Source organism: Odontomachus brunneus, unplaced genomic scaffold, assembly GCF_010583005.1.
Source record: "Odontomachus brunneus isolate Ranch 3 - 2012 unplaced genomic scaffold, Obru_v1 Obru_scaffold_173, whole genome shotgun sequence".
NCBI classification, from domain to species: Eukaryota; Metazoa; Arthropoda; class Insecta; order Hymenoptera; family Formicidae; genus Odontomachus; species Odontomachus brunneus.
Genome location: NW_022639623.1, coordinates 209,499 through 220,445, shown reverse-complemented (window position 1 = coordinate 220,445; position 10,947 = coordinate 209,499). Strand labels below are relative to the sequence as shown.

General features: G+C 33.1%; 1 protein-coding gene across 2 annotated transcripts in view; it reads right to left on the bottom strand.

Annotated features, from left to right (window-relative positions):
- LOC116851363 (glycerol-3-phosphate acyltransferase 1, mitochondrial) overlaps nt 1-10,947 on the bottom strand; it is a 181,163-nt gene that overhangs the window by 81,604 nt on the left and 88,612 nt on the right. For both annotated transcript variants that reach the window (XM_032830695.1, XM_032830694.1), the window contains exons 2-3: nt 9,485-9,603; nt 2,172-2,347 (exon numbers count right to left, since the gene is read on the bottom strand). In XM_032830695.1, coding sequence (XP_032686586.1) covers nt 2,172-2,347; nt 9,485-9,593 — 285 coding nt within the window. In that variant the 5' untranslated portion in view covers nt 9,594-9,603. The remainder of the gene's footprint in view (nt 1-2,171; nt 2,348-9,484; nt 9,604-10,947) is intronic.

Below are 10,947 nucleotides of genomic sequence, written 5' to 3'. Positions count from 1 at the left end.
CCCCGTAAGCCACGGTCGGGTCCAGTGGAGTTGACGGGGTCATTGCGGGAGAAGACCTGGCCTCTGATACCTCAACAGGGATAGGGTGGCTGGACGGAAGGTCCCACGTTTAGCCACAAATATATAGGAAGGATTAGGCCGGGGGTTTATAGTTTTTCCCCCGGCCCAGGAAGAGGACGGGTCGGACTACGACCCACCCTGCGGCTGAGGGCGTCCCGGAAGTTATGCACAAGCGGTTCCCGGGATGCCATCGTAGTAGCCGCTAGGGTCCCGGCAAAGATTTTAGTGGTTAGGCCTCCCTCGGTGGTTAGTGCCGGGGGGGAGGGAATCCCACACTACTCCTGGGAAACTCCCGCGTTCCCTGGGGTGTGCGTAATGCATTTCCTCTGCCTTAACAAAAAAAAAAAAAAAAACAAGGTCGAGGTTAACTGTGCTTTTTTAAATAGAAACATATATTTTTTATTACGGAATTTTATTTTACGTACAGAAACTAACAATTTTTGTTTAAACAAATTTTTTATACGACTCTAAAATATTTACTACTTTCTAAAATATTTACGGAAATATTTACAAAATTATTGGTTTCAATAATTTTGTACTCGAATTCTATTAACTTCACCAAAAAATAGCAAGAGATAAAAATTATTTATTTTCTTCTCATAGAGCTCTGAACATTTTTTCAGAATTTTTTAATTAACTTTTTAGTACTGCATTTTTTGTATTTTCTTGAAGTACTACAAAATTTTTTAAAAATTCTGAAAAAATTTTTAGAGCTCTATGAGAAGAAAATAGATAATTTTTATCTCTTACTATTTTTCGATAAAGTTGATAAAATTTGAGTAAAAAATTATTGAAACCAATAATTTTGTAGATATTTCCGTAAATATTTTAAAAAATAGAGGTCGTATAAAAATTGTTTTCAAACAAAAGTTGTTTGTTTCCTACGTAGTATAAAATTCCGTAATAAAAAATATATGTTTCTATTTAAAAAAAAGTTGACCTCGACCTGCTTGGCGGCTCAACACAAGGTCAAACCAATTCTTATGTCCACTATCGAACCATATAACTTTTGTTTAAAAGATTTTTCCATATCTTCCATATTTTTTTAGATTTTTGCCGGGGCATTAAAAATGGGACACTGTATATCAACAAAAATATTTTGAAAGAATATTCTTTATCCTCTTATATATAATTATATAATCCTGTTATGTAATTCTTTTTCTTTGTGTGGCTTTATTTGAATAAAGGAATGCGTGTTTTCTTACTTTTCTAAAATAAGATTATATTGTATGCGGATATATCATATTAAGTACCTTATAATCAATGTTAAATTTAAACATTTCTTGATTATTTACATTTAGATAATTTAAATATTTATCTTTAACTGAAAGGAAAGCAGTTCTTGAAAGAATGCAGACAGGGCGTGTGCTTAACACTTTAATAAAAAAAGAGATATGTAAATATAAAATTGTGTTTTTTAATACTATAAATAATATTATTAATATATGTATAATAATTAGTATATGTAAGATCTACTCAATTTATCTGCATTATTATATTTTTTATCTTCCTCTTCTCTGTTGTTCTCACCTGCCCCGTCCCATTTTCTCTTGTTCACTCACTTGCGCACTTACTTGCTCATTCATTTTTTTTTCTCTCTTTATCCAATCTTTCACTATTTGCTACGTAGCGTCATAATACAGAATAAAAAACAAATTAACATTGCAGACGACAAAAATAATTTCTTAAAACTTAGTAAATTCGGAAGGAAGAATTTACGCACAATATATAAATTCTTTTTGTATTTTTGTAAAGCAAGGTAAAAAAAGAAAATGTTCTTTTACGGAAAACTTTGAAATAATTAATTGAGTCTAACCAGAAATCTATTGGTTTACACATTATAGCGATACGAACAAGAGTCTGTAGTCAATTAGACGCATCGCGTATAGACGACCAGTTTCGTCACTCTCGTCGCTTCATGCGTACACTTGGCGCGAGACACTGTTGTTTTTTAAGATTATGTTTACGTGCGAAATTATATGAAATGCTAGATTGATGATGAACACCGAGTTAGTTAATCATGAATTTTCGGTTTGTTATTAAACTGATGAAAAACCAATCGAAAATAGCCAATAATAAACCCGACAACACAAATACAGAGAAAAACTCACTCTAGAAACCGGTGTGCAGTTATAACAGCAACGGCGTGAAAACGGGCTTCTTCCGATTAAAGTCATAGAGAATGCGTTCTCTTTGATATCGAACAATGAACTCTCGCGGAACTTCCGCATTTCTTCCTTTTCCTGAATTTTTCTTCTCTGGAAGTGTTCCCCAGCTCTCCGAAGACCTGTCGATATATATTTCAGACTTAGTCAATTAAGAAAACTTAATTAAAGCAAATTTGTTTGAATACATGCTAACATTTATTAACACATACGCATCCACAGATAAAATTTTTAATTACTAAGTAACCTAAGTTACTTTAATGCCAAATTTCAATAAAACTTTCAATGGTAATTCTATGTAGCATTAATGAAAAATCTATGTGGTCTTATTGCTAAATGTTAAATAAATTTAAAAGTTGTAAGGTTTTGAATGTCACTCCATTCAGAATGACAGTATTTTCATTATCGCTTGGATTAAATATTTATTCGTTTAAAGTGAAACTTTATTCCAAGAAATTTAGAGAGTATTTAAAGCATAAATATTTGTATAAAAAATAAAGAACGAATAAATTTGTATGAAAAATAAAGAATATTTTATAATTTCATTTAAAAAAAATCTTAAAAATTATGCATAAAACGATATTTTAAGTGAAAATATTACATTAATAAGATAAAAAAAATGTTCTTGGTATATCGCTATATAATATTATATAGTTTCTTAAAATCATTTCTAGTTCATTTTTGTCTTATTTATTTCAAAATTGTAACGTGATAGCCAAAGAAGGGATGGCGAAAAGATCGGAAATTGGCCCACGTCGACATTATTTTATAAAATGAGTGATAGAGATTAAGTTTTATTTTTTTCTAACAAGAAGATGCCACAACCTGCTAAATCGATTTCTGAACGAGACATAGCACGTTCGCTAGCTACGATGTTAAGCATCAACACCTTAATTGAGATTTGTGCAAATGGGTCTTTGTTTATGAGAAATTACAATATAAAGTTTGGATTGTGGGACTGTATCACGGATATGGTTAAAAATGCGATTGTCTTTCAACGAGGTGGCGTGGCTGAGCAGACTGAGGCTCTCACGTCGAAAATTTTTGAGCCGGCAGCGAGCGTTCAAAATCCGACGACGAGTTATCTTTGTGTGATGTTTTTTTTTTGTTTTTCTTACCTTAGAGCATGTAATTAATGTTTTTCGAATATGATACATTTGTTTTGCACATGTCTCGTTTTTATGCTATTAATCAGAGGTAATTAAGGAAGTGTCAGGCTTGTTTAACGCAAACACGAATATAGACACATATTTTGCATTGCTTACAATGAAATATATATTTTAGTATATCACTTTCATATGAAAACATTGTATACAACATTGTCATATAATAAAACATTCTCATATAATAAAACATTTTCGTATAATAAAACATTGTCGTATAATAAAACAGTGTCATATAATAAAACATTGTCGTATAATAAAACATTATCGTATAATAAAACACCGTCATATAATAAAACATTATCGTATAATAAAACATTATCGTATAATAAAACACTGTTATATAATAAAACATTGTCATATAATAAAACTTATACGCTATAAATATCTTTCATTTTTTCACAATATTGCGGATGGAATTCTGTATAAAAACAATTAAAACATAACAAATGTTTGCACCAACTGCATGCAATGAATGCATTATTATGTGCACAAATACAACGCTGACTATATATATTAGCTGGAAAACAAATTTGGTTAACATTATAAAAGATATTGCGAGTTTCAACTAAATTTAACGCATACCACGCATATTGCAACATAAATTTGATAATACATAGTGCTGATAATACATAGTGCGTGAGCGATTGTATACAAATCGCATCAGCACGAGTGTTCAAATTAATACTTTGGCTGCCTGCAAGTAAAAATGGACAATCATGTATCCGCTTGATAAGAATTTTTACCTGCCTATAAAAATAAACGTCGCATGGCTGACAGATTAGTGTACACTTAGGTGGTATTATTTGTAAATTACATGTCGGCTTATTGTCGTCATTGCGAAATATTTCGTTGTATATTTCAATGTAAGTATTTATAGCGTATAAGTTTTATTATATGACAATGTTTTATTATATAACAGTGTTTTATTATACGACAATGTTTTATTATATGACAGTGTTTTATTATACGATAAAGTTTTATTATACGACAATGTTTTATTATATAACAGTGTTTTATTATACGATAATGTTTTATTATATGACAATGTTTTATTATACGAAAATGTTTTATTATATGAGAATGTTTTATTATATGACAATGTTGTATACAATGTTTTCATATGAAAGTGATATACTAAAATATATATTTCATTGTAAGCAATGCAAAATGTGTCTATATTCGTGTTTGCGTTAAACAAGCCTGACACTTCCCTAATTACTTCTGATTAATAGCATAAAAACGAGACATATGCAAAACAAATGTATCATATTCAAAAAACATTAATTACATGCTCTAAGGTAAGAAAAACAAAAAAAAAAAACACCGCACAAGGATAACTCGTTGCCGGGTTTTGAACGCTCGCTGCCGGCTCAAAAATTTTCGACGTGGGAGCCTTAGTCTGCTCAGCCACGCCACCTCGTTGAAAGACAGTCGCATTCTTAGCCATATCCGTGATACAGTCCCGCAATCCAAACTTTATATTGTAATTTCTCATAAACAAAGGCCCATTTGAACAAATCTCAATTAGGGTGTTGATGCTTAACATCGCAGCTAGCGAACGTGCTATGTCTCGTTCAGAAATCAATTTAGCAGGTTGTGGCATCTCCTTGTAAATCTGTAACGTGTATAAGGTTTACGAATATAATAAACATTTGTTAGTTCAATTCTGATTACAAGAAAATATTTGTCGAAGTTGACTCCTCGAACAGCACAAGGTGTCCTGGGGACGTCCCAGAGATGTCTGGAGAACGTAGAAACATCCCCAGGACATCCTCAAGACATACGCGCATGTTATTTAGACATTTGTGCTGTTAGGGGTTTTCTTCTCAAAAATCCTCGAAAATAGCAGTTTTTTTCACTTTTACTTTAATATTTTACATAGAATGCAATCGAGTACTTAAAAGATTTTCATATATGTGATGTAGGAATGTGTAATCTCTGACATAAATAAAAATGACTATAGGTCACACACTATATTGCGCTCATACTGAAAAATAAACATTAGTGAAATCCTTGTTTCGTACAGCAGCTAACGTCGTACGGAAAACAACAGGCAAAACGCCTAGTGCATAAATCAAGAAATTAATGAAGAAGCTTGCATCTTGTTTTAATATAATATATATTTTATTATAATATATGTTTTATTATAATATATATTTTATTATAATATATATTATTATAATATTAGGTAAAAAGTTCTGAGCGTTTTTTCGCTTTATTTCGACGATGAAATTAACATAGTTAGGATTATCCGATTTCGATCAAATATGCGTCGTTTTGTTCGATAACTTTTGTCCATTTTGAAGGCAATTTCATAATTCCGCGATTGAAGAAGTCCTCGTCCCTATTGGTAAAAAACTTGACCAGCTCATTTTCACAAGCCTCTCTTGAGGTCAGTTTTGTACCATCAAGAAAATTTTGCAAATGCTTGAAAAGGTGATAATCGCTTGGTGCCAAGTCTGGACTATACGGCGGGTGCAATAGAACCTCCCATCCAAGCTCTCGGAGCTTCTGGCGCGTCGTTAATGATGTGTGCGGCCTGGCGTTGTCTTGATGGAACACAACACTCTTCCTATTGGCCAATTCTGGCCGCTTCTGGTCGATCGCCTGCTTCAATCTGGTCAGTTGTTGACAGTAGAGGTCCGAATTGAGTGTTTGGCCCGATGGGAGCAGCTCATAGTGGATGATTCCTTTCCAATCCCACCAAACACACAGCAAAACCTTCTTGGCCGTTAATCCGGGCTTGGCGATCGTTTGGGCCGGCTCACCGCGATTGGACCACGATCTTTTTCGGCTGTTGTTCTCGTATGTGACCCATTTTTCATCACCAGTCACCATCCGCTTCAAAAATGGGTCGATTTCGTTACGTTTCAGCAAAGAATCGCAGGCATCAATTCGGTCCAAAAGGTTCTTTTGCGTCAATTCGTGTGGCACCCATACATCGAGCTTCTTCTTGAGACCAGCCTTATGCAAATGGTTCCAAACGGTTTTCTGGCTAATCTTCAGTTCCTGGGCAATGGAATAATTGCTCACATGCCGGTCTGACTCGACGATTTCCATGATTATATCGACATTTTCGACGATTGGCCTACCACAGCGTGTCTCATCTTCGACGTCCATATTACCAGAACGGAATCGTTGGAACCACCGCTTTGCTGTTGCATTCGATAATATATTAGGTCCATAAACAGCACAAATTTTTTTGGCCGCCTGCTCCGCCTTTTCACCTTGGTCGTAGTGGTACTGAAGAATGTATCGAATTTTCTCTTTTTTTACCTCCATTTTGGAACGCTGTAACACACAACTGGCTTGACCAAACACAAAACTGTCACAGAACTTTTTTTGAAGCGTAATGTCACCTTTAAATCACCGTATAGTATGACTCGATGCGATGTATACATCGTGAGATATGGCTCACTAAAGACATCTAGCGGAAAACGCTCAGAACTTTTTACTTCACCTAATATATATTATATAAGGTGTAGTAAAAGGAAATCCATTATTTTTGCATGAAATTGAAGGCTTTATTTAGCATAGTTAGAATGATCCGATTTAGGTTAAATTTTGAAAATTATTGTTTTGTTCGATAACTTGTTGCCATTTTGAAGGTAATTCCATTATGCCTCTCTCATAGAAACTCTTGTCCCTATTGGCAAAAAACTGGGACACTCGATTTTCACAAGCTTCTCTTGAGGCGAATTTTTCACCAGCAAAATCATTCGCGATAGACAGGAACAGGTGGTAATCACTTGGTGCCAGGTTCGGACTATAAGGGGGATGCATAAGAACCTCCCAACCAAGCTCCCGGAGCTCCCGGCGAGTCACTATCGATGTGTGTGGCCTAGCGTTGTCCTGATGGAACACAATTCCTTTCTTATTGACCAAAGCTGGCCGCTTCTGGGCGATTGATTCCTTCAGACGGTCCAATTGTTGACAGTACGGGTCCGAATTAAAAGTTTGGCCGTAGGGGAGCAGCTCATAGTGGATGATTCCCTGCCAATCCCACCAAACACACAGCAAAGCCTTCCTGACCGTCAATCCTGGCTTGGCCACCGTTTGCGCCGGCTCGCCACGTTTCAACCACGACCGTTTTCGCTTGACGTTGTCGTAAGTGACTCACTTTTCATCACCAGTCACTATCCGCTGCAGAAATGGGTCGATTTTGTTGCAATTCAGCAGCGATTCGCAGATGGAAATTCAGTCCATGAGGTTTTTTTGCGTTAACTCGTGTAGCACCCATACATCGAGCTTCTTTTTGTATCCAGCCTTTTTGTATTCAAGTGGTTCCAAACGGTTTTTTGTGCAATGTTTAGCTCCTGGGTATTCGAAACAGTGCTTACATGACGGTCGGACTCGACGATTTCCATTATTTTATCGACATTTTCGACAATTGGCCTTCCAGAGCGTGGTGCATCTTTGGCATCAAAATTACCGGAACGGAATCAACGAAACCAAAATTGCGCGTGATTGGCTGTTACAGTATCAAAACCATAAACACTATTCACATTTTCAGCCGCCTGGCTTGCGTTTTCGCCTTCATCGAAGAAAAACTGTAAAATATGGCGTATTTTCTCTTTGCTGGTGTCCATCTTTGACGCGCGCTCAAACAATGACTGAGTCAAATAATCACAAAGCTCTGAGAAGTGTTTTTAGTACGAAATCTTATCTTTCTAACGCCATCTAGCGTAAACCAATCGCACTTATACAACGCAAGATACATGTTACTAAAGCAATCTATTGGAAAAATAATGGGTTTCTTTTTACTACACCTTATATTATATTGTGCATTAATAAAAACATTTAACATATTAATTCATCTTTTATTTAGGGTATTCTATGATTATTGTCGATTGTAAATGATAGCCTGTAAATTCCACAATAAAGAAAATATTAAGGTGTAACTCTTTTTTTTAAATATCAGGAAAATTACTAGTGATATACCATAAGAAAAAATTAAAAAATAAAGAAAGGCCCAAAAGCTTTTTTCGCTACTTCTTTAGACAACGGATTCGTGTTTATCAGTCAAAAATACATTGGAGATGACTATTCGTCCTTGTGGGGCAAAGAAAAAGGCCAAAATTTGAACAGTAATTAAACGATCCTTTAATAAATCTCAAAAATCTCATAGCTATTTACAGAAAGTTATTTAATTAAAGTTATGTCTGTTACCGTGTTTATAAATTAGAAGTTACTACAACTCATATTATATTTTTAGTAGCTTAATATAGCGCACATTTGCACTTATGCACACGTAAAATGTATTAAATAGACAAATGAGTATTTCAAATAATATTCCAGTCGACACATTCAATTACTTTTATATAACTTACAAATAAAAAGGTATATAATAAATATGTTACAGTTATATAATATACAGTAATATACAGTTATATAACAATTATATTACTGTTTTGTAATTTTACTATCTTTTTCTACACAACTACATATCAATCCATTTTTCCTACATAACAATCCACATATTTATTTGCTGCTATATAACTTGAAAAATAAAAATATATGACGAGTATGTTATATGACGAATATGTTATAATAGTTATATAACTTTTGTAATTTTAGTCTTTTTCTGTATAACTGTCCAGTCGACACATTCCATCGTTGCTATATATAACTTTGAAAATTAAAATATATTTTATTAGAAATTAAAATATGAAAACATGTATTACAGAGAAAATATATCTTGAATGTATATTAATTATACATTTATTGTCTTATTTAATTATTAACAGACTGTGTTATGTTTTCATAGCTGTTATGGAAATAATAATATAACATACTTATAATATTCATGAGTGTTATAAAGTCATATATTTAACATGTATATACTATTATATTTCTAAGGAAAGGTAAAATTATAATTTAATTGCAAATTATAACATAAATACAATATTGCAGTAATTTTCATGTTATATAATGTGTGATACAGGAAGAAGTATAATTATTATATAGTAAATATATAACTGTATCGACTGAGATGCCACATATGTGAGATACTAGAGATCGGATGTGTCATATATGATACTGGTGATGAACGTGTCATGTATGAAACAAACAAATAAAAAATATCTTCGTTACCATCCAATGAAAATCGAGTGGTTGTAGGTTTTGCATTTCGCGTTATTTCTGCCTTAGACTCCCATTTGGCATACACCTCCTGGAGACGCGTAGATAAGACATCCACCATATTATTGGGTCTGCAAATTGATATTTGAACAAATTAGATAAAAATAAAAACTAAAATTTAAATTAAAATTTACTAATAAATAATGCTTCTTTTTAACCCTTAAACAATGTAATTTTTCCTGAGCAACGTTTAAAAAGTTTTAAGTGGCGCTTGTTATTTATTAAAAAATAATAAACAAAAAAGTTTCGGAAATTATTGGATATAAGAGATTACATAGAGTGCGTGCGTGCGTGCATGCGCATATACGTGTACTATTTTTCTATATTTATTACTTTTCCACAAAGAAATTATGTAAAAAAAATTTTATTTATTCACCATTATGTACTTTATTATGATCTTTAATTAGATATAAGAAAGCCATAATTTAAAAAAATTCATCAATACGTTTACAGTATTGATATTGCTGTTTAAATATAAATTCATTTAGATAATGTATATAATGATAATTGCGAGTTCCATATCTTGGTATTCAATATCAAATATCACGCCATAAATGCTCTATATTTTGCGGGTGCGCAATATGCTCCTATATGCGCATATAACTCCTATATGCGGATCTAAAACTTGCTTGTTGTGATTTACAACTTGGTGCATGTAATTGTAGTTTTTCAAATCAGTATATGCTCTCCAGCAGTCACTATAGATAATATTGCCTGGTACAATGTGACGAAGTATTATTGATATAAGTATTTGGGAGGAATGTTGTTCAACAGGAACAACAAACATTTTTCCACTGTGTCGTTCAACAGCACCAAATAACTATTGGCCAGTAATCAGACGCCCATGGTGATATTTTCATCTCCCAAATTTCGCTTTATCAATTTCTACAATTACATTTAAATTTGCTCGTCAGTATACGATAGCCATTGTATTAGGAGCTATACGAAAGCACATAATAAAAGAATAGAAAATGAATATAAACTATATAAATGACTGTATGAAAAATGTCAGAGTAACTACTTCAAAGATCTTAATAATAGTATCATAGTATGAGTACAAAAAATAAAGTTATACATCTCGACAAAAATTTATCTAAACGACTGCTGTGTGCGCTGTAATACAGTTCTCCTTGCAGAAATAATTGTCGCGGAGAATTTAATAAAAAATAACAAATTATGCGACAAAAGACCCCGCACAAAACCTATGGAAAATGGTTTTCGGTCAAATTGGCTGAAATTTCACTATGTTTAGTTTTCACCATGTTGATAAAAAGTTATCATTGCACCAAGTTCCAAAAGTTAATATTTCCCAAGATATAAAGGGTCAAAGTACTGAAATATGGTCATCCGCAGTAGTAAGACGTATGTTATAAGTATAAGTGATACAATGATATTTATTCACGAAATAAATAAAA